This window comes from Lepisosteus oculatus, chromosome 29, assembly GCF_040954835.1.
Source record: "Lepisosteus oculatus isolate fLepOcu1 chromosome 29, fLepOcu1.hap2, whole genome shotgun sequence".
Lineage (NCBI taxonomy): Eukaryota > Metazoa > Chordata > Actinopteri > Semionotiformes > Lepisosteidae > Lepisosteus > Lepisosteus oculatus.
The window spans coordinates 3,981,957-4,005,130 of NC_090724.1; the positions used below are offsets into that span (position 1 = coordinate 3,981,957).

Here is a 23,174-nt window from a genome sequence, read left to right on the forward strand (position 1 = left end):
AACTTTAAACCGAAAACCCAAGATATAGAAAAAACACTGAAGTAGATCTGAGGCTTCAAATTGAACAGTTTTTTTTAACCTTACTCTTTTTTTTTTTCCCCCAGATTGATCCCAATCCCCAGCTGTACAACATGAGACGTCGGTGCATGACGTATTGAAGGAAAAACACCTTTTCCGAACGACACACGACCTGAACACGTTACAGGGTTTTCTCCCGGATTCCCCAGTCCAGAGGATGGATGGAATCTGGCTGTTCCTCCAGGAGGACTGGAGCAAGGAGGAGGATTGTCTTGACATGGGGATGGCCTGGGATATCTTTAAAAAAAAAGAAGTCCTTGCGGTCCTTACTCATCCTCTGCGATGACTGTAATCCCAGTCCTCTGAGCTCTTCTTTGCTGCAGCAAACGGTTTACAAACCCGACACTGTTAGGATGGGGGAAGAAAAATGAGCAAAGGAGGCTTAAAAGGGATGCTACTCCAGCAGTGCCTGATCAGCTTGGCTGTCCTACCACTAGCTTGCCATTGGCTTCTTGATTACATGACTGTAAAAATGAACTGTTGACGTGGTTTGCTTAGTGAAGAAACAAATTATTGCAATCTGTCCAGGACTGAACGAGCCCTAGGTTTTAATGATCAAGCCCTGTGCTGGACAGGGTTGAGCAGGAGTTACAAGCATTTTCCTGGATGCCTTGAATACCAGTGCCACAGTTTTCTGTAAGCTTCATTGTGCAGTGTCCACCTTTTGAATGTGCAAACCTGTAATCTTGGTGTTCGGTCTAGTTTTGTTGAGGCGTCAAGGGTAGACCAGAGCACACATTTGTACCTGTGAAATAACAGCTTTATTTGCCATGGAGTCAGAGGCAGTCTCACCTGTTTGCCCAGAAAAGACAGACAAAAGGCAGGCTTTGAGATTTAAAAGGTGGTTGTGTACTAAAAACAATGGAGTTAGGGTTTGAGGAATTGATGGCATTTCACGTTCTAAGGGCTAGGACAATGTAAGGACTACTGGAAATCTGCAGTCTGTAAACTGTAAGTGAGGAGAAAGCGGTTCATGACTTTGCATGTGAAGGTTTAAAGTTTAAGGGTAATGCACGACTTTGTTTTCCACATCCTGTCTCTGCAAGAAAAGAAAATCTAGTTTATCTAAATTGTGCTTGACTTGTGAAAGTTGCCAAAGATGTTGCCTTGTTCTGACCCTTCCCGTAGTGTTGAAGGGAATGTCCAGTTTCAAGCACATGTAGTTTTATTAGCAGATGTACTGGAGGAAATATGAGCCATATGGTTGGTGCTTTTACACCAGGAGGCCTTATTTTTATACAGAGGAGGGTTCTATACAATAGAACTACAAAAGTGGGTACATAAAGATCTTATTGGTGATACCACTCTTAAGTGTGCTCCTGTAGAACATTCCGAATTGTGTGAGAACATTCTGTTTCCTAATTGTAATGGAAGTGACTTGTGACCAGCAGTGCCTATGCAAATGGTGGGACACAGATCACCACAATCCTAAGAATGTATTTTCTATGTTTCTTGTATACATGTATTTCTTAACTTGCCAAAAATTTATATTTTGATTATCATTTTTTCTAATAAAATTAAGGAAGTTGTTCCCCCTGGTATTCTTGGAGGTCAAAGAGACCCCTGTTTAGATTTTAGTTGCAATTCTCATTCAGAGAAAAGTTGAGAGGTTAAGGGCTCACAGGAAACTGATCATTATGGGAAAAACTTACATATTTCTGGTGAGTGTTGTGACAACCTGTAGCTTATGGCAGAAGCATCCACCCTGTTTGGGACAGCAGTCAGTTGCACAGAACAGGCAAGCTGCACACAGAAAGTGGTGCGCTCCAGAACCAAGCTCCAGTGTTGATTCAGCAGTGCCAACAGCCATCCCAGTGCTGCTGTGGTTGTGAAACCTGTGAAAAGAAATGCAAGCCTTACTCCTGTTTTCATCCGATACAACCAGACTTCAAAATAAAGAGGTGGGGTTTGCTTCCCCAGTAATTAAGGTATTAGCTTAATGTGACATGGATTGTTGTAGGGGGAGAGAAGTGTAACAGTTTCTGCAGTGATACCTCAGATATACACAAAGATCTCATACTACTGTAGCCCAAAAGAAGCTGAGTGTTAGTAGATATGATAGTACTCCTACCACCTTGCACAGTAATTGTTTATTAGAATTGGTGCTTTCTATTAGCAAACCTGTGACCCAGTTGAAACAAAGTGAAACACACAACTCTAAACTGCCTTGAAATGGCTTTTCATTGCAGAGTCTGTTCTAGAGTGCACTGGACTGCAACTGTATCCCAGCTGGGATGCTCACCCATTGCTGGTTTCCCCTAGCAGTTCAGATATGTTTTCACAGCTGGGTGGGCCGGGTCAGTCACAGTTGTTTCTTGCAAATGATACAAGAGCAAGGGGCTTGAACCCACAACTTTCCAACTCAGAGCCCTGGTCTCAAATCAGTACTACATGCTGATTATGAAGACAGCCATGTACTAAAAATATTTTTACACAGTACACTCCCTCGTTATTTTCTTATTTACAAATGCTAATTTGTTTAAAACAATTTGAACAGACCTATATAGGCTTAAATGCCGCCTTCTGGATTAAACCTGTGAAAGCTTTCAAGGTGTAAAACAAAATTTAAAAAGATAGCCTTTTAGCCATTAAGAGTAGGGTACTTAAGCTCGTACAGTATATCTACAACTGAAACCCCTTGGGCTTTCAAAGATGCTCTACTTGTAAGTTTTCTGGTGATGGGAGTTTATTCCTTCTATCATCACAAAGTACTTTTTCACATTAAGACTGAGAAGAAGGGTTTAGTACAAGGAAGGACTAGGTCATGAATAAAACACTCTTATAGGACACACACCCAAAGGGACAATTTAAATCCTCCTAAATAAACAAAATCAAGCATCTTTAAAAAGGGGAGCACCCTGGAGCACTTGGTGAAATCACATCAGACCATACAAACTCCACACAGAAGGCACCTCCATCGCAAATCAAAGCCAGGAACCAAGAGCTACAAGGCAGCAGGGTTAAACATCATGTTAATAGGCCACGTGGAGTTTCTTGTTTTCTTAGGGAAAAAAAAATCAATACAGCATTCACTTTATTGGTTCCCAATAATAAAGAGATTGAGTAATCTTTCGACACTCAAGCCTGTCAGTAACATTTATCCTTAAATGCCCTTTTTAAATTCACGTCACGTTATTAGCTTGCTATTGCTCATTGAGATGTCACCTGCCATGATTTCACGGTGAGTCATCACTGTGACTGGGTTTCTTCAGGCTGGAGTTTTTAAACAGAGGCATTTAGCTGCCGGGAATCCTCTTCATCAAACTAATAATAGCACAGAGGAAAACAGGTACACACCAATCTCAATGCTACAGTTTGCATATTCATAAATCCCTCAACAGTGATACCTGTGTTTCCAGCATGAAACAAACCCTTAACATCCCCAATTTGACCACACTACATCTTAACAATGCAATTCCCATTGAATCTGAACATGTCCAGCCACATTACTGACATTAGCTACAGTGGCTTGTGGACTTAATAAAACTCCCTTTAGCCTATGTCACTGAGCAGTGACCATTGTTTCCTGTTTGAAACGGGGATTAAAATGAAATGGCAAATGAACAGTTTTATATAAAAGAGTTACACAAGCCGTGTTCGAGCAAGCGAAAAGAAATGAAAGAAAATTCAACTTTAAGATGCAAAAACAAGCAGAAAGCAACTGTTGTGAGCGATACAAATGTTTTGTATTTTCAATTTCCAAGCAAAGGCCTGATTCTCTTTAAAGAAAAGAATGTTATTGACACCCAATTAGGAACACATACAGGACACGCACCCTGTTTTTACAAGAAAGCACACATTGTGGTCTGTGAAGACAGGACCTCATTTTCCTAACCAGAAATAAAGCTTTAACTTGCCCATTGCACAATCACACACGAGCTGAAATACCCTTGAAGCTGAGGGATATTATATTCTCTGGTTTCTTTCAGAAGCAGATGTCCAAGAGCTGACTCAGGCTCTCACGAAGAGTACATGATGAACCGTTCACTTTAAGAGCGGAGCGCACTGTCCTGCTCTCCAGGATATACTACTATTACACCAGCAATATCAGATAATATATATTAATGTAGATAAGAGAATCCCATTAATGTAGGCAAGCCTTTTCAGGGGTGGGCAGATTCACAACATTCCCAGTTTAAAGAGAATAAAAACACCCTTTTCCAGCAGCCAGTTTTTCCTTAGAGAAAACAATGTTGGTGCCCAACCTGGCAGGCACTGGGCAAGACCACAGTGGGTGGGATGCCAGTTCTTTATAGGGCACCTGCATCTTCCCTCACATACAAGTATCAGGGGGTCTCCGACTTGTAAAAATCACTTACCGTCCTTATCCATTCTTTAGATGGACATCTGTACCATAACTGAAGTCAGGGCTCATCAGAAATCCTTTTCCTAGTGTCTTAACTGTATGGGAATCCTACAGCTTTCACACCTTAAAAAGAAAGTGAAAGACACAAATTTGAACAATTTGAATTTGACAAGGCAATTTGTCGCATTTTCTGAGTTTTGTAACCATCCATTTTTGTCCTTCATCTGCCAAGTTCTCCTTAGAGGAATCCACAATTTGTCAAATAATATCAAAACGTACAAACCGCAGGATGTTTTATCTTTGCGGAGTTTGAAAATAGATATTTTTAGTGCTTAGAAAGAAGCCCGAAAAACAAGAGGCAAACCTGGCTGGTATTTTTTGTCAGCCAGGAAATATGTCTGCTCTTTGAGTGGTGACTAAAGCCGTTGAACCGCTGGACCTTGGTCACTCTACACCAGGAGCCAGGAGGAAACTCCACACGTAGACGCTTCTCTGATGTTCCCAGTGATTAGCATATTTACCTCATAGCTGCCTTCTGATGGTAGTCAGCATGAGCCAGGCTGCAGCATGCCCTAGGAGAAAATGAATTTGAAAAATGAAAATCACACACTGACACTAGCATGTAGGCCTGGATTACATCAAAACTTCGCCTTGCCTACACATCACAGTTCACCAACTCGGGAGACTTCTTCTCAGTTTCACAGAATATAGAATTTAAGTTATATCATATCATTGTATATGTTATTTCCCAGTTGAAAACAAAAAAAAAAAACTACAGTTTTTGGATTGGATTTAACCTGGGTTTATGTGAATTTTGGTGGTTTAAGACTAAAGGATGTTACGCAATCAAATAACTGGATTTTGTTTCGGTCAGAAGTACAGAACAAAAGTACAGCTCGGATCCCTGAGCCTTTTTTTTTTAAGCTACCACAGTATCCAAAAACTTGTTTTGCGTTGGTGTAAATCAACCCACAGAACTACAAGGAACTACAGGAATCACATCTTTACACAAGTACCTCTGCCAGCTCGTGGAAGCTGATCCCATGAGTGGAGTCCAGAAAGGGCCGGATCAATTGCGGATTAGCAGCCGGACAAGCTGGGTGGAATTGCTTCGTCCGGTTGATCACCTTTCTTCTGTTCTTACGCTCTAGAGTGGGCGATACCTACATGACAAAAAGAAGCGAGACATGCAGACAAAGGCAAAACAGACTATAGCTCTTGCAAGAATTGCAAATGGTACAGTTTACCACAGCACGAGCGTCACCAACTATACCTTCTAACACAGCTTGATCTAGCTGTTTTTCCCTGCCTTTATTGGCCTGGTTTCTTCGGGATTGTGAAATCAACAGAAAATAAAGTTAAAAAAAAACAACATTGCGCTCGGCCTACCAGTAAAGTTTGTCAAGGCTGTTGAGGGGAAGCTCCCAGCCCTACAGTGTTTGACTTGTTCGCGTCCTGACTGTACGACCCTAGCCACGCAGACTGTAGCAGTGAAATAAGCCTGCAGATGCTTTCCTTCGAATCTTCATGTTCGTCAGGGCTGCGATGATCTGGAGGTTGCATGCCTCTTTACTTTACAGGTGCCATCCCTACCGAGGACACGAGGAGAACTGGATATCATACATGACATATCTTCTCAGCAATTGTATCTGTTGAATTCCCATAGCGATTTGAGCACAACATAAACGGGAGACCACAAAAAAAACAGCTGCTTTTAATGCCCAATATTAGGACAGCAAAAACCCACATTCCTCTTTAAGTGCCATTGGAGAAAAAAAGAAAAGAAAATTGAATCGAAAAGAAAAATCTTTTTTTTTTTACTTCATGCTTTGAAGGCAAACATTAGGAATAGGACGAGACTTGTTTTTAATTAAGTCTCATTTGGAAGGCAAATCTTCACCTACGGTTAATACTGCTTATGCAACGCTATCCCGGGAGCAGATGGGTTGAAGGAGCACTGGGAAAAGATTCGAGTGATCGGAAATCTTCGGATGCTGGATCGCACTCTTCCCAATAGCTCTCCAGGATTTTCACTGACAACCACCAGCTTCTCTTGGGGACACCAGAAAAAGGGCTATCTCACCCGTAACTCTTACTGGGGGTGTCACTTCTCTCTGGCTCCCCCCCCCCCAGTTTGTTCTGCAGTCTCAGGGCAAAACCGGACTTAAGCAGTTGATTTAGATCTTAATAAATGTGATGGAGATACACAGAGGGTATTCGGCATGATTCGCTTAGCCGGGGGAATGGCAGCCTAGCTGTGAGACCTCCCCTCACTACGGCGAGGAATGAGCCAGGGAGCAGCTGCAGCAGTGCAGGTGAGGAAGAGGTAGGGGGATGAGAAAGACCCACAAAGGGATTTCCTGGGTGTGAGACAGGAGTGAGAGGAAGAGTGCGAGATTAGGATCCAGCCTTAATCCTCCGTGATAAACTCCATTTGGGGAAAAAATAATGAGGAACGCTGATGGGTTTTCTCTTAACCTGTACCGGCATCTCAGAACAAAATAATTTCAACACCACCCCCATTCTCGCCATCAGCCCGAGTACAAGCTGCCTCCTGCTCTCTGCCCCCTGCTGGGCCAGGCCGGGGCCGAGGAGCCTGGTCATCCGAGGCTCTGTGCCTTGTGGACTCCAGCCGGGAGGGAGATCAGTGTGCTGCTCCTCCAGCCCCGCTTCATGGAAAGCTCTGGGACTTCAGAGAACGCCAGGCAGACAAGCAGCCTCTTTTAGCAGCAGCTGCGGTCGAGTGCCAAGGGTGTTCTCCGAAGTCGTACCCAAAAATATTCTGGGCAGCAGAAAAACAGGATGGCGCTTTTAGGAAGCAGCTGAAAAGCATGCCATTTCCTTACACAAATAACAGATGTCTTCTTCTCATTTGATCTAGAAGCACACAAATGGAACTATTGGCCCTACACAGACCAAGTGGGATGGGGACGGTACCCTTTCTAACCATCTTATTTAGAGAGCGATTCAGTGCTATATTGGTGGATGAAGTAGGACAGGATGCCTCCTGCTACATTCGTGCAATAAAATCATATTTAGTGTCACCAGTCCATCCCCGTATCCTCAAAGTGCTTCAAGACAGACCAGGCTTTTTAATGGAAAAAAATGAAAATGTAAATTATGCACTACACCTCTATGACAATGAATTTATTTACTTTGCTTGCTATACAATGCAATACAAATAACACTGGATGTTTCCTATTGCCACTATCAATCAGGCTCATCAGTCAAGTGACTGCAAAACACAGTGATCCATTATCGATTAACCCTAAGATGCAGTGCACTTTTAAACACTCAAAAGACTAAAAATAAACCAACAACAAAGTAACAGGAACTATTTAAAATCATCTGAAAAGCATTTAATACTACGTGCATTTCATAAAAAACATCCTAATGTCATTGCACAATGTCATATTTCCACTCACAAGCGCAACAATTTACAGAATTTCTTGATACCTGAATCATCACCACAATATAAAACAAGCCAAAAACGAACCACCTTTAGTCTAGATAAAGAACTGGGGGCTCAGCTGGCATGAAAAAGAAGTGATCGTGTTTCCCTCAGGACCATGACTGGAAACTAATGCCATAAGCGATCAGGACCCTGCCGTCACCCAAAATATATTGGGGTTTTGGCCAGAGGTTCAAGATCTTATTTGTGCTGCTATGTCATTGTGTCATTGTAGTTGTACAATGTATCCCAAGTGGACAAACTGGTTTTTCTGAGCAACGTGCCTGATTAGCTGTATGTGCAAGAGCTTTAAATAACTTGTTTTTTTTGTTCTGACATTAACACTGTTGTTATGTTCTTGGAGCAGAGTTCACCCACGACCTGATTAGGAATTATTATTGCATTTACTTAAGAACTGTTGCTAATCTAACAATGACAAAATCAGAAGCAACAAGCCTGCATCAAGCTATGCAACAGTCAATTTTGTTATTTAGATTCTACAGATTTGCATATTTATCCTTTTCTATAATGCAGTGCTAAATGTTGCAATTTGAATGCACAATGTGTTACGCCTTACTTATCTTTACTATGATCAAGGCTCGTGATCTTTAATTAGGAATGAGCTTATCCTGTGTTTTTTTTGTGAGATTTTTCCTCTATTTCTTAAACGGGCTCTAAAACAATGTTTCAGTATAAAAATGTTTTCAGGTTGCAGTAATATGAAATGCTTAAGCTGCCAAGCAGTTCACAAAATTACGATGCATTTCAGAAAAGGAGAGATTTCACTAGAGAGTTCTTAGTTTTCATTCAGCAATTGACTCGAAATGCTCCATTACTATATGGCTTCCAAACAATGCCTGCAAAATGCCTTGGATGCAAATTATGGTCTTTTTAAAACAATCTAGGTAGTTGTAGACATTTTGTTGTATAGGAACAGTAAGTGAGAAATGAAGAGCCACATGAGTCAATACACCTGGGGATTCACACCATGTTCTGATTTGCAGAGAGGAAAGCAGTGCATGTTATCCAACGCATTACACCAGATGCCGAGTTTCACTGATCTCATCTGGCTGATGTTTTGCAAAAATTGCATTGATCGCAAAGACACTGTGAGCATGGGGCGTCGCCTGGGGCAAGCAAAACAACTTCCCTAGGTTTCAAGTTACAGGGTACTACATGTTCTTTGTTGGATATGAACAGCTATTGTGCAATTTCTCAAATGCATAACTGCACGACAGACAGCGAACCGAGATTCGGAGCAAAAGAACAAACAAATCACCAATCGCAGCGCTTGCCCCTTCATCTCGGAAAATAAAGTTTGACCCTCCCACGGCAATCGCCACATGTCTTCGAAATCGTGACGGCTAATCTGCAGCTCTGGCAGCCTGCCAGCAACTCAGAAGAACAGTCGTGTGCACATCAGAGTACCGAGACACACCAAGGCAGACGCACACTTCGTTGCCACACAATAAACATTAGGGCAAACCAAGAGGCTCTTTCCAGTGTGAAAGCATGCACCTCTTTCACAGTAATGTTGCTTGTCAAGTCTGTATAAAGAAGACGAATTCAGCTCGATCTCACGGTTTTAAAGATATTGCTTAAAAAGATCTGTGCAACAGTGCAACTTACAGTCAAGCATGTTTTGCAGGCAAATACAGAGGATCAGCATTTTAAAAGCAGTGCATCTGCTTCATTCTCTTCTTGGTGGCTGATTTTACAGCATTAGCAATGAACTTTATTTTCTAAAGTGCCCATCGTGTTGTAAAATAAAATCTCGGGGGAAAAAAACAATTTGAAAATGGACTCAGAATTCCTGAACTCACAGGGAAGACTGTTTTGCAGTCCTTGTGCACGGCAGGAGAAGGTCCTGTCACCCACAGTTGAGAGCCTTGCTGAGCAGGCAAGAGACCAACAGACAACCTGAGAATGTAGGCAGGAATGTCATTCTTCTAGATGTCAAAAAGAAGAATGGACAAACTTTCTTCAAGGGACTAGAAGCCTTGAGCAATATCTTTAGAAATGTACAAAATTCGACAGGTTGCCAGTCTGCAGTTTTGCAGTTTGCAAGAACTAATTAAGAGGTTTTGAACATACTGGAGTTCTGCTCTTTGATAGTCCAGTAAGTCAACTTTGGGAGGTTTTCTACAGTGGGCATTAGCTGAGCCAAGCAGTGTTCCTAGGCTGAAGAAAAGCCACACTGTGGGTCTGATTTTGAGCCACATATCCACCACATCACATCAACAAAGTTTTAATTTCGGCACAAAGATCTGGTTTAACTACCACTCAAACGTTTTATATAATCTGCTGTTCTCAGTTGTTGAATAGAAAAGGTTATAAGACGCGTTGTTGCATCTGCACAACTTGTACTACCCACCTCGCAGAGATGACCACTTCTCTAGCCCATAAACTAGTCCAATTGAGTACATTACGAGCGGATTCTGGCCAATAAGAGCCCTGCTGGTCTGAAAGCCTCTCAGTTTTATTTCACTGCTTATTCATCACTCCACAGCAATCTTTCTCTGCCCGTCTCCACAACCACATTTTCTGTGAAAATATCTTTTTTTAGGCCTGAATAAATTTTGCAAACGAAATAATCTATTTTCCCACGTAATCTATCATAACACATCTCTAATGCTTAAAAACATGTTTTCCCCACGACGTGCATTGCCTTATTTACCATTTTTAAAACAAAACTTTATTTGGATTTTCATCAAAATCTTATAACAAGACCATGGAATTAAACCAAATTACGGACACAATTTATTTCAGTACTGTAGTTCAGTCAAACTCTACGACAAAACGACTAGGCAGAATAGCGTACTTGATGCTTCGCCTGGCTGGGGACACTAGAGTTGACAGAGCCTGGGACCGACTACACAGCGAAGATGAGAGGGAGTGATGGATACAGGATACGCGCAGAATTGCGGGTCTTTATCTGAAGATTGCAGAACTGAGATTTTACAATCTGACCTCCACCCGATCGCCATGCGTTAACTACGGGCTAAGCAGTGCAGAAACGAAAGAAGATCTGGCCAAACACCTTTTCATTGTGCTTGGCCTTTCTGTAATGTTCAACAGTGAGCAAATGCTTTATTTTCGATTAAATCAACTGGCAAGTTCAGTGAAGATACTCAAAAGCGGAGAACGAAACCCAAAGAAAAGTTTGGTAGTTCAAGACCATTACGGTAGCGTTGTGGGGGTGACTTTTATGTAAGTTTTCCTTTTTCGTTTCATAACGATAATAAACCGTTAAAAACACCATCTTGTGATCCAGTTTCAGTCATTGAACGAACAAAAACACGCAGCACATTCAGTGACCCGGACCACATACTTGAAGGCATTAGCACTGGGGATGCGGGGGTCGTTTTTCTTTTGAACCGGGTTGTACAGCTCTTAAGAATTTTGTTTTGCTGAATTTGGAGTCCCCTGGCTGTCTTCCAGGAATTCCCCGTCCGGCCATTAGGGGGCGTGAGACCTGACCGTCAATCCTCGGGAGTCTGGAGACTGAGCCTAGGGGAAGTAAAGAAAGAAGAGCTTTTGTTTTATCATCATTTTTAAAAGTCTCCGTTACAGATCTGACACACTCAAACTTGAGGAAAACACCAGTACCAGTGTTACTGCATGTGTGTTTTAGCTCATCATGGCAAAATAAAAAGTTGTATTAGTTACTATACAGTCATTTGGGTAGACTTTCATTTCTGGGGTGGATTTTCAATGACATTGAATTCTGATTTTTTGGTCTCAGACTACATGAGAACATAGTAAGACTATTTGCATATACAAACACATCTCATGAATAATAGCAATAAAAGAAATGTTTTATTAACAGCACCAACAGTGACATGTCCTTGAGAAAGGTTATTTACCTGTGTTACTTAGTATCAAAAGCCGTAGGTCATAAAAATAGGCGACTGCACACACAAAACTTTGGACAAAAGCATCCTCTGAAGTTAGTTACCCGTTTTAAATGGATCTTTCCAGCTTAACCCTGTGCAGGCTCTAAACTAGTCTGTTGTAGTTTCAGACAATCCGAGGATGTTGACGGACTGTCTCTCGGAAAGAAAGGAGAGCAGAATATTGACTCGCGGAGCTCTCGGGACGGTGAGGACAGAGGGTGAATTGTGGTCATGGAACTCGATACTCGAAGAGCGCTGCAATGAGATTATTTATTTTTGCAGGCTTGTTTTCTTTCGAGGGCAGACGAAGTCTGTTCTGCACGCTGCAAGAGAAGGAAAACAAGTAAAAACCAGGAAAAACAGTCACCTGATACTAGCAGATGCTTGGGGCCGACTTGTTCCCCACCCCCATTGTTTCTGGTATAAAAGAACCCAGGATGGGAAGAAAGACGCCAAAAAATCTGCCCACTTTCTCGTGTCATACTCTGCAAAAGACACATTCCTAAATCAGATCACCAGAGGCTCTGTGGTAGAAGCAGAGTGTGTATATAGTTTTCACAACTCGTTAGTGTAATTGGAGAATATCCAATACTGATCAGCTGGTTCTGGAGTGGCCCGGTATCGATTCACGTCTTTGACAAAGGACCAGAACAGACTGTCTACTCAGCTGAGGGGAGAGCACATTAGGGTGTATTTCTCATCTCTGACCTGTCAAAAGAGCCAATTTAGGACACTGTTTCCAGTGGCACTAATGCACATCTTCTAAAAGGTATTTTAAACCATTAGATTGGTATCCAGGGTAATCACTGCCCAGCTTAATCATTTTGTACAGTATTAAGAGGATCCCATCAAAATCAAGTTAGGCTTTCTGCCTGCCCCCCTCCCTCATTCTCGCCAAAAGACCCAAAAGCCTACAATGGCTTTAAAGTACGTTTTCAGGGCATAAAGGTTAAAAAACTGTGGCTTTTTTTGATCCAGTACTTTGGCATTTCTTCTTTTGTTTTGGAAAAACAAACGAAGATGTGCGATCGCAAAACACCTGACACTTACTGGATGTCACTACTTAAAAATCGAATGTTCACATTTTTAAGTCTAACGATAAGCCACATCCCCCCTGAAGGGAATCGGATTAGTTTGTTCTGTGGGTCTTGGAAGAGATAGAGTCTTTTGCTGCGGCTTGTACCTTCACCGTGAAATACTTCTGTTATCGCTCGTCCAGTAACCCAATTAGATCACAGACAACTTCATTTTGACCGAGAGGTCTGTAACCGGCCAGTATTTGTAAAGAGACCTAAAAGGGCATGGTTTTCTAAAACCAGGGGAATGCTCACTTGAAAAAGGGAGGCTGGATGATTGTCTTACTGGCCAAAACAACATCACGCTATCCGACATTGGTTTGGCAATAATCCAAAAGAAAAAAAAATCATTTTGGTGTAAACAATTGCTAGTTGCCGACAAGGATTTTACGGTTTTGTGAGGACAGGGAGTTTTCGCCACTGAAAATTGCATGTGGACAGCATGGAGACTTTCTCAGAGAACTCAGCCTTAGTTGAAGCCCACATGGGTTAGCTTGTGCCATGAACAGAGGATTATACAGCCTGCAAAGGCTGTAGATCAACAGCTACAGGTCTGAGATGAGTTAAACACACATTCCGGAATGGGGGAATTCTGAACAGGTACATCCCCAGGCAACAACAGCTGGGAGGAATTATTTATCTTTCGCTAACAGAGCAAACACAATGTGACTTGATTCAAGTGTTCACAGCTGTCAAAGTCAACACAAGGACTTCTTCAGGATCAACAGTGAAACAACAGTGAAACGTGAATCAGAGCAGACGAAACTATGAGGAAGTGTGTTTAAGGTCGGGAAGAGGGACTTCTTTACACAAAGGAGTGTGGGAGCCTTTTGAAACCTTTGTTATATACTTAAGCCTTATGCTTGTTTCATTTCCATTATGCACAAAAGAGGCTTCCTTTTCAATAGTAAGAAAATATCCCTGTGCCATTGAGTTTAGAATGAAGCTCCCAACATCACATTTAAAATCACCTCAAACAGTTTTATGGTAACATTTTGTTGTTAGGAATAATAGTATTCTAATTTATCATGTACTGCAATGCTACAGATGTAAATATGATCTAAAACTTTACCCAGGATTATGATGATATTGATATAACAGATTAAGTTCATACCTTCATTTTGATATAAATGTTCCTTAAAAGCAAAGCAGCAATGCAAAATGAATTGTCAGTGGTCTAACAATTATGTTGGCAAAACGTTAATTTTTGTCCCTGGAGTCCTAGTGAAATGTCTTGACATGAGTGAGTTATTTAGCACGTCCTTGTGTTTTGATACAGCTCACTCCGCTGCTTATAATTATATCAGTTGACAGATCTTTCAGAAGACGGACTGTACAGTCTGCCCAAACACTGTGCAGAACTCCAGATCATGCAAAAGCTGTAAATTTACAGGTCTGCTGACATTAAGTTTAGACCTCAGATCTGCTTCTAAGGGGATGCTAACTTCCTGTTTTTTTTTTCTTTCCTCTGTCTTTTTGCACAGGCCAGATTTCATTTTTCTCTCCAGATCCTAATCTTTCCGTCACGAGGATCTACATAAAGAATGGATTCTGATCACTGCATAAAGGGGTAGATTATACACAATGAATTCGGCCTACCCACGTCCTTTAAGACTGTTGAATCGGAAGCAAAGAATACTTCGTTTTCACTAGCCACTACCCACTTGTACAGATAATACAAGGCGGATTTTAATTCTTTTGTGCAAACATATTTATACAAAAGCTTTGGAAACCATGTTGCCTTGACACATTTTGAGGCTTCTTGAATGAGCCAGAACAGTAGACTAACTGAAAGATCATTCCTGCCCAAGGGAAATGGAAAAGAAAACACTTTTATAATCTAGCAGGGACAAAGCAAGGCAGAGTTACAAACATCAGGCTACTCTACAGTTAAGAGATACAGAGAATAACTAGCTAGATTTCTGGGTTAATGCAAAGTATGTGTGAAATGATTAGAAATACTGCTGTACAAAAGGCTTAGACATTTTGCATTGGTCTGTGCCCCTAACAATTCTTTCCTTCTTTATGCAAATACAGGCTTTGATCATTACTGAGGATTTCAATCATTTTGGTATGAAGTTAAGTTAATCTTGATTGATTTACAGTGCAAAAAAGCTCTTTACAAGAGAGGAACAACAGCCAATGATGATGAACACTCAACAATGAGTCAAATTAGATTTCATAAATGGGATGGATTAGCCACTAAAATAATATATATTAACTTCTCCTATACAGTTTACCTACGGTTGTTGTGATAAAAGGGATTGATAATTCTGACCAATTTGAATAAAAGTTTCTAAATGACCAGCTTTCTTTATTCTCACCCAACCTAAGATGCATTAATAGTCAAAGGTAGTATAACAATAGGAAACACTGGAGGCTTTGAGTAAGTTGCAGGTGCTCACAACATACATACTGTATATAAGACTTATGCAAAGCAGTAATTTCTATTTTAAAATATTAACAGTTTCCCTTTGACCTTTCATTGTATCATTTTGTAGCATATACAACCTATTCATGCAAAGAAGTGGTACTACAGTTTTACTCCATGTGAAAGCAAAGAGCTCCATCACAAGTTAACGCCATATGCTGGCTCCTAAAAAGACTAACACATTTAAATGTTAATTTAAGAACATTGAAAATGTTCCCTGAAGCAATAAAGCGTCACTCGTGTTCTCAGCACATGAAGTCTTTAAGGTGCTTAAATAAAAAAGCCAATGTTTACAGCCGTTATTAGATTTAGGTAGATATCACTACCACAACATATCCTGTACAGACAGTTTGTATATTCACTGCCATGCTATAGTTCATGTACAAGAGTCCTCATCTCATCTCTCATGTTCAGGAGCTTAAAAAGCTCTTGGCAAAGCTGCATGAAATCTCAGAATTAACCACGGCCTTTCAAAGGGTATTTTTAAGCATGTTTTCCAAAGAGGAGCGCTTGTCTCATTCTCAGCAAGTGACGTGTTGTTTTCGTCCAAGAGGCTCCACACACACCCTTAAAGGAAACATGCGTGTAATGTTTTAAGTATTATAGACTAGGCTGTGCCTGTAGCTCGTTTTGTTTGTTTTTTTGACTGTAGCATTTCTTCTACAGGCCTGATGACTAACAAATAAACTAAGAGCCTAGTTTGTGCTTTTAAAGGAGGGAGGGAAGAGGAGCAGATTATAAAAACCTCTCTCCTTTAGTATATTAGTTATTTCCAAGTAACATGGCAACACTTTAGACTGCCCGGTCGTTTCTTTGGAATGTGTACCTGAATAAGGCATGCTCCTTCAGCTTTGTTACAGTATTTGCCAGCAGTGGTCCGTCTAAGACCAACGGGGCTGATGCAGAACGGCTTGACCCAAGAGTTAAGCAGGTCTTTGACCACGTTCATCAGTCCCCCAGTCCACTGTGCTGCAGAAACTGGTGCCTGATTTATAAAGAAAGAATATTGTACATTTGGCTGGATATAAAAAAAAATGTTTACAGCCAGACAGCAACAAGTAATGTAAACTAAAAGAAAAAGTAATCTAGCTAACTGAAGCAAGGATCTCACCCAGCTATTTTTTGAAGGAAGCCGATAACATGGATGGGCAGTTTGTCCCATACTCCCCACCGCCCTTTGAGTAAATAAGGGCCTCCTGTTCTACCATTTTAAATGCATTTTAAACGCACAGGAAATTGTTAATATTAATGTTAATATTACTGTTAACCTAACATGTGCGTGTTTGATTCACCTGTTCTGACTAAATTCCGCTCTGGGCTTGCATAACACGCCATTCGTGAAGTCTCTCTTTAGTTCAATAGGTGAAGCAAGGCTTCATTTCTTTACCTGACCAGCTGTGCAGTGGGGCTCCTGGTGCAGACTTACTACAGTGCATTATTACTACAGGGCTGCACTTCAAAAGTGAGCCAAGTGGGCCCCCTCCTATTTGTAAAGATGTCTAGAGATGAAAAGCTCTATAGAAATTCAAGGAAGTATTATTACTGTAATGGAGCACACATGTTTTTACTCGATTTGGTTTCTTGTAGCTGTTGGTGCTAGTTCTTTGGCTTGTTGTTCTCTTTAACATTAATGCAAGCACTGTTATAGTATTAGTACATTAAGTAAATTTGCCAGGAGAGCAAATAAAGATTCCATTGTTCTCTGATCTCTGCAATTGAAAAAGCAAGGAGATGAACCGATAGAGAAATGAAGGATCCCATGCATGTAAGCAGAAATAGTTTTGTGCAGGCAGAAGAGACAGAACAGCTCAGAATACTGCAACATGGTGGACATCGGTGCTACATAACAAATCTGTAAGATATAACATAAGAACCTATTTGCGTCTGAATTGTTGTTGACTTTTAAGTATTGGACTTGTTTAGTGGCTGGTTGCTTATTGATCCAAGAGCTTTATCCAGATTCTTTCCAAACTGATTCTGTTTCCAAATTGCTTCAGCTGCTTGACTGGCTAGCTTTCACCAGACACCCACAACACTTTGTGCAAAGTGCCTCCAATTTTCAATAAAGAAAGCACATCTTAATGGAATACACATTTCTAGATGTGGCACTTTAATAACTAAAGAATGATAAAATGAGCAAAAAAAAAATGAAACTGAAAAATGAAACTGAGAGCAACATTTAGTTGTCTGTCCTGACAGCTTTCAATTTAGCTTGCTCCAGTAAACAAACACAAAAATGTCAACTGCAAGACTCCAAAAACAATTTGGACTATTAAAAAGATATAAATAACATAGGACTTTCTCAGATAATTTTCCAATAATCTCCCAGGAGCTCAAAATCAGAGGAGATGGAAAATATTGTTTACTTAGTCGCTCACCATACAAAATTTCCACCATTAAGAGTCTTTAAAGTGGAAGAGCTTGACTGTGAGACTGAGAACACAGTAATAAATAAGAGGTTTGCTGCTTATTCTCTCTGCCTTGGGGCAAGCTGTGAGCTGTAGAAGTTTTCCAGAATCCAGACTGTTTAAATTAAAACATACGTCCCCTATGGACCACTTGAAGTGCAGTTCAGCACTGTTTGTTCACATTGTTTTTAGTTAGAGCTAGTCTGCGCCAGTGTAAAACTGGGGGAAAAAAAAAGGTTTTCACAGATGTTTTATGGATTCAGACATTAAAAAAAAAACAAGCAAGCAAAAAATGAAAGGTAAAATACAGTATATGCTGTTTACCATCATTACCAGGTACAGATGTTTGCAAACACTCCCCTACTCCATTTTTCGTGCACAGATTACAGACTGCAAAGAAAAAACACATTTCAAAACTTTGCCAGATTGATTAAATTGTGCTCAAGTCAGTTTAGACATTGAATATTGGAAGACTAAATCAGAACAACCAAACTGTTTGTTCCAGGCTAATATATACTGTATAAATGACATTTCTACTATATGAATATATGATAATATAAAGACAAACCACATCTTTTGTAAACCAATTTCATTTTTATCCAACATTTTCATTACCCCATAAAATTCTCATATTAAAAGACAAGTCACAACATGCAAGATGTACCGTTAATATGAAACAGTTTGATCATAGAGATAGACATGATTTCCCTTTTAATTGAAAGCAAGCACTTCAAGGGAGGCAAAAGCACTGAGAGGGGTCAACAAGAATCAACCACAATAGGCTCCCAATCACTACCGATGTCCAGCCAAACTAATACTTACAAATATTCATTTTCAATCTTTGGAAAACTCATACCATACAGTGTAATAAACATGTATTGGTAATGTTTTCATGAAATATATTAAGAATGAGAAAATACACTGTATAATGTAACTAGCAGAACAAACTAATTAATCCTATGATGCTGGATAATATCAAGGCCAAAATAAGATGAGACACCAAAACAATGAAAATAAGAAATAAAAGTAGGGTCTGGTGGAAGGGGGGAAGTATCACAATAAAAGTCACAGAATTTAAGAACCTAGAAATTATCTATATAAAAGTAGAAAGTGTGGTGAATAAATATCGTTGTACGTTCGATTAAAAAACGTCAAGAACTAATTTTGATTTCAAAGGGGTTTAGGGGTTAAAAAAATAAAACGCAGAAGCAAAAGACCTTGGGAATTTCCAGGGCTGAACAGACGCCTCTTTCACGAAGAGGACAGGAGAATGCAAACAGGACACGATAGCACTGTGCCTCTCCAGTTCACAGCAAACCTCGACTTCTCGGAAAGCGCCGCACAGCGCTAGTCACCTCCAGCCCTCACTTCTCTGCCCAACCCGGTCCAGAGACTTTCCCTCGAAAGCTGGTCTTCATAAAAACAAACATCCATCACTTTGTCAGCAAGGCACTAAGGTGCTACCTCTCCCTTCGCCAAGAAAGACGACCAAAACATACACAATCCCCTCCTCCCAGACTCCTGACTGAAAGCAAGCAGAAGGGATAACGTGGAAAAAAACTTATCGGACATCATGGTCAATCTTTTCAACGGAAAACTGGATTGTGCAACTGAAACAGATGGGTGGCGTTGATTAAAGTATTGCTACAGATTTTTTTTTTATTAATAAGACAGGAGGATCAAGATGGAAACCAGCTATCCTCGTCTAAAAAAAAAAAAGGAGAAATCTTTCAAACTGCAAATGCAAGCGGGGTGCAATTTCTTCGGGCAGCTTGTCAGATGCACGCATGTGACTCAGTCAGAACAGAATTGCAAGTTAACGACACAGGGTTTTCCCTTCCCGTGTACAGTTGCTCAATACAGAGATTTCTCTCAGAGTGGCCAATATTGCACCATGCCTGACACATTTTTCGTTTTCTTTTCATATATATGAAGTATGCAAAACAAAATCACATAAATGTACACTTGAAGACACGCGTGCATATTTTTCGGTTTAAAATACCTCCCTAATTTATCGTAAAAGTGAAAAGTGATAGTCTTTTGAAGATGAGATCAGATACTACAAGACACAGTTATTAAGCTAAGAAGAAATTTCACTTTGTAAGTCCGAAGCAGGGAAGCGAATAAATAATTAGAGAACGACACCAGTAACCCACACCGCTTCAATCTCCTTGTCTAGATCAGCAAAGCTGTGAGAGTTCGTTCCCAACCTCAGAGGAGGTCAGTCTGGTAAATGCCTCTTGTTAACGCCTACCTGGCCTGCTGGCCGTTTGCCACCAGGTGTGCTGAAACTCTGCTGCAAGAGCACGAAACTGCTACAGGCGCTGAATCGTCGCTTGCTGAATCACTAGATAAGCATGAAATCCGCGCAGTCCAAACCTAAACCCTGTTTACAAAGTATAAGGGTGCGAAACCCGGCAGATCCCGCTCTTAATCACTTTTAATTTGCAGCGAGTTTGTTGTAATTAGTCACCTGTTTTCTATTAATAAGCACGGTGAACAATTGCTCGGGGGTGTGCCAGCAAAGCCATTATTTTCTCTAATTACTTTTAATTCGGTCCCTCAGTTAGCCCTTAGCTGTAGTGGATATGGAGGACAACAGTGCCGGCATTTAGATTTGACAGGAGCTGCAGAATCTTGTGCCTTTCTTTGAGAGTATAAAGCCCTTTCTGTGCAGATAAACCCACAGCTCTTTGAAGTTGCAATCATTACAGAACCGCCATTTCATCTAAAACTCTGGACTGGCTTTTTCTCTCAATTCTTCATACTGACCTTCTGACCCAATCGTCACATTCTGTGCGACAGTGCGTCTAGCCTCCTGGTGGAGGTGTAATTAGGGAAGCCGGGACTTCGAGTTTTAATGAAATATGTCACAGGTGGCAAAAAAAATAAAATTGCAACTGAGCCATAGAATTAGAAACAGGCCAAGCAATAGATTTTGAATAAAATATACCCATGCATTAAATTGTTAAATTGATTACATTTGTTTAAATCGATTGCATAAAATCATATAAATCTATTTCTAGCTAAAAAAAAAACCCTGAAAGCGTTTTTCTTTATGACAAAGAGCTCGGGGATTTTGTCAAGAAGAGGGACTGGAGCCCTGCTGCTGAACTGGTGTCCTAGCTGGGGAACAGGCCAGCCAGGCTGGAAGAGACAGGGAGGACAGAGACTGGGGTACAGTGTCAGAGGAATGTGGCTCTCACACAAGGCTTTTTGTGTGATATCTCCTGCATCGGCTCTCCAGCAACTCCATCTCTTATCTCCGTACACCGCAGGAGCTGCTCTGCAGGCTCCCCCAATGCCTTGCAACTTGATGCCAAGGACGTCTGGTTTGTGAACAGACCTTCCCTATGAAATCCCCATTGACCGCATTGTATAAACCCAGGCTGGCCAGTATCCAGCAGGATGCATATCCATATCAGCTCTGAAAAACAAAGTGACGTGGACAACACACATACCGCTACCACATGTGTGTGTGTCGGGGGAGGGGAGGGGGGCTTGTCTCACTACCCATGGCCTCGGGATTAAAATCTGGGAAGACTCCCCACAGCGATAGCTGCTCTGGATAAACAGAGTGAGTTTGCCCCTACAATGCACATTTTTTTCAAAAATGTGATTAGTGGAGTTTCATTTGACTGGAGTGTAGCATGAAATAAAAACAGGGTTGCCCACAAAGTCTGGAATAGAAATACGTGTTTGATTTTTAAAAGGACACTGTAGCGTGCCTATTGGGGTGCACGAATGACGTGTGTGTACCCTGTCCTCCTCTGGCCTCCGCACTGCTATTTTTTAAGCCCTCTGCAGGTTTGCATTTGAGCGTTGTCACTGCTGCTGGCATCTGTGGTATATCTCCTTGTCCCCGGCTTCAGACAGATGCAGTGTCCGGGCTCTGGAATACCTCAGAGGGGCAGAGGTCTGCTTGCTTGCAGGCCTGTGCAGCATTTTTCAGATAGCGCCAGATTGTGGGTATTTCTGAAAGTTCAGACGATAAGGGGAACCCCTTTCAGAAAGTTCGCTGCAGTTAATGCGCAAGGTGTTTTTGCAGCTTGTCCTTCAGTTTTACTTGGCTATCTTTGCTCTATTCTGGAGTTTGTATCTTGCTCCACAATGATTTCTCTGTGCTCTGCTATTGTTATGTCCATAGCATGCCACTGTAACGAGAAGACCTTTCGGGATAAAACTAAAAGCACACAGAGTAACTGAATGTGACAACAAAATTAAGCAAGCACTGAAACTTTATCTTGACTCCAACTGTATCAGAAGAGAAATAGAACCACATTTTGCACAGTAGGAAAGTAGGGAACCTTTTTCTGCAAAACCGTTTTGTACAATTCTAAGCGTTTGAGATCAATCTTGTGTAAGTAGTTATCTTATCTTTGTGCAGATGTGGAGGTGCACATCTTTGTGACTCTTCTTAAAGGGGAGAGGGTTGTTGTGGAACACCAGAAGCATTCTGGGGATTGATATAAACCAAAAATAAATTAACTGATGTCTGTAAAATAAATGTAACCAAAATGTAACCAAAACTTAATTTGTATAACAAGCTCATCGTTACTAATTGTATTAGTAATAAAAATAAGCTTTATTGTCCTTAATAGGTTTTGATTACAAATGAAAACGAGCCGAAGGATGTGGCTTAGTGTGAAAAACCAGAAGTAAACTGTCCTCTGTGCTGTTTTTCTGCAGCAGACACGAAAGACGGGTAATTAAAGAAACCTGCTCTATAGCTTTACCCAATAGACGCTGTTATTTTAAGGGTTAGCCTCCACATTTCATCACACCACAGTGTCACCTGCCTCACGGGCTGCACTGATTGGTCCTCCTGTCGTTAGGCATATCTCTGGCCTGTTGACAGAGGAAACACAATGCTATCTCAGACCAATCCGAGCCCAGCAGAAATTTCCCTGTTTTTTAAATACCTATTTTAAGGCTGAAAGAGGTCTGTGGTGACATCACTCCACTGAAACTCAAAACCGCAGGGCATTTAAAAGACAATTACTGCACACTTAACCCCAACGACACAGCAGACAAAGGCAGCAGTGGGACTATGCTTTACTTTACTGTTCGTGGTAACTGTAGGTGATTCAATACCACAGTTTTTGATTGTTTAACGAGGAAAGGAAACACTAAATTGATTGTCTTTCGCTTGTATTTCACTGATTTTCAAATGGATTTAACCCTGCATGAGATACACAAACTTCTTCTAAAGCTTCATTCATATCACAGCCTCCCAGAAAAGCAAAACCTGAGCAAATGCAGATCTGGTCATTATGCAAAACACTCTTGAGTGTATTGTATTGTATTTTTCAATGTAAACTGGAAAATTAAAATAAAGTATCTAGTTTCTCAGCATTTCTGATGTGGAGTCCTAAAAACAGATACAATTCCACCAGTAAATCTGCATTTTCAGATCTCTGTCAATGAGTGGAAACTCAATGAGTGGAGTGACTTCTGAGGCTCCTGATTTAACTCCTGTGAAATTAAAGATTATTATGACTGCCTGACAGGCAATTTGAAAACTCACA

At 40.9% G+C, this 23,174-nt stretch overlaps 1 protein-coding gene and 1 long non-coding RNA gene across 3 annotated transcripts in view; one reads left to right on the forward strand and one right to left on the reverse strand.

Moving 5' to 3' along the window:
* arrdc2 (arrestin domain containing 2) overlaps positions 1-1,608 on the forward strand; it is a 13,334-nt gene extending 11,726 nt beyond the window's left edge. For both annotated transcript variants that reach the window (XM_015365595.2, XM_006639949.3), the window contains one exon: positions 105-1,608. In XM_015365595.2, coding sequence (XP_015221081.2) covers positions 105-158 — 54 coding nt within the window. In that variant the 3' untranslated portion in view covers positions 159-1,608. The remainder of the gene's footprint in view (positions 1-104) is intronic.
* LOC107079680 (uncharacterized) lies at positions 809-20,074 on the reverse strand. The gene is made up of 7 exons (XR_001480614.2): positions 19,901-20,074; positions 11,794-12,054; positions 7,884-11,345; positions 5,401-5,547; positions 4,906-4,956; positions 4,398-4,507; positions 809-1,913 (listed from the first exon to the last, which is right to left on the reverse strand). It is a non-coding gene; the product is annotated as an uncharacterized lncRNA (long non-coding RNA).
* Between the last annotated feature and the right edge of the window lie 3,100 nt (positions 20,075-23,174).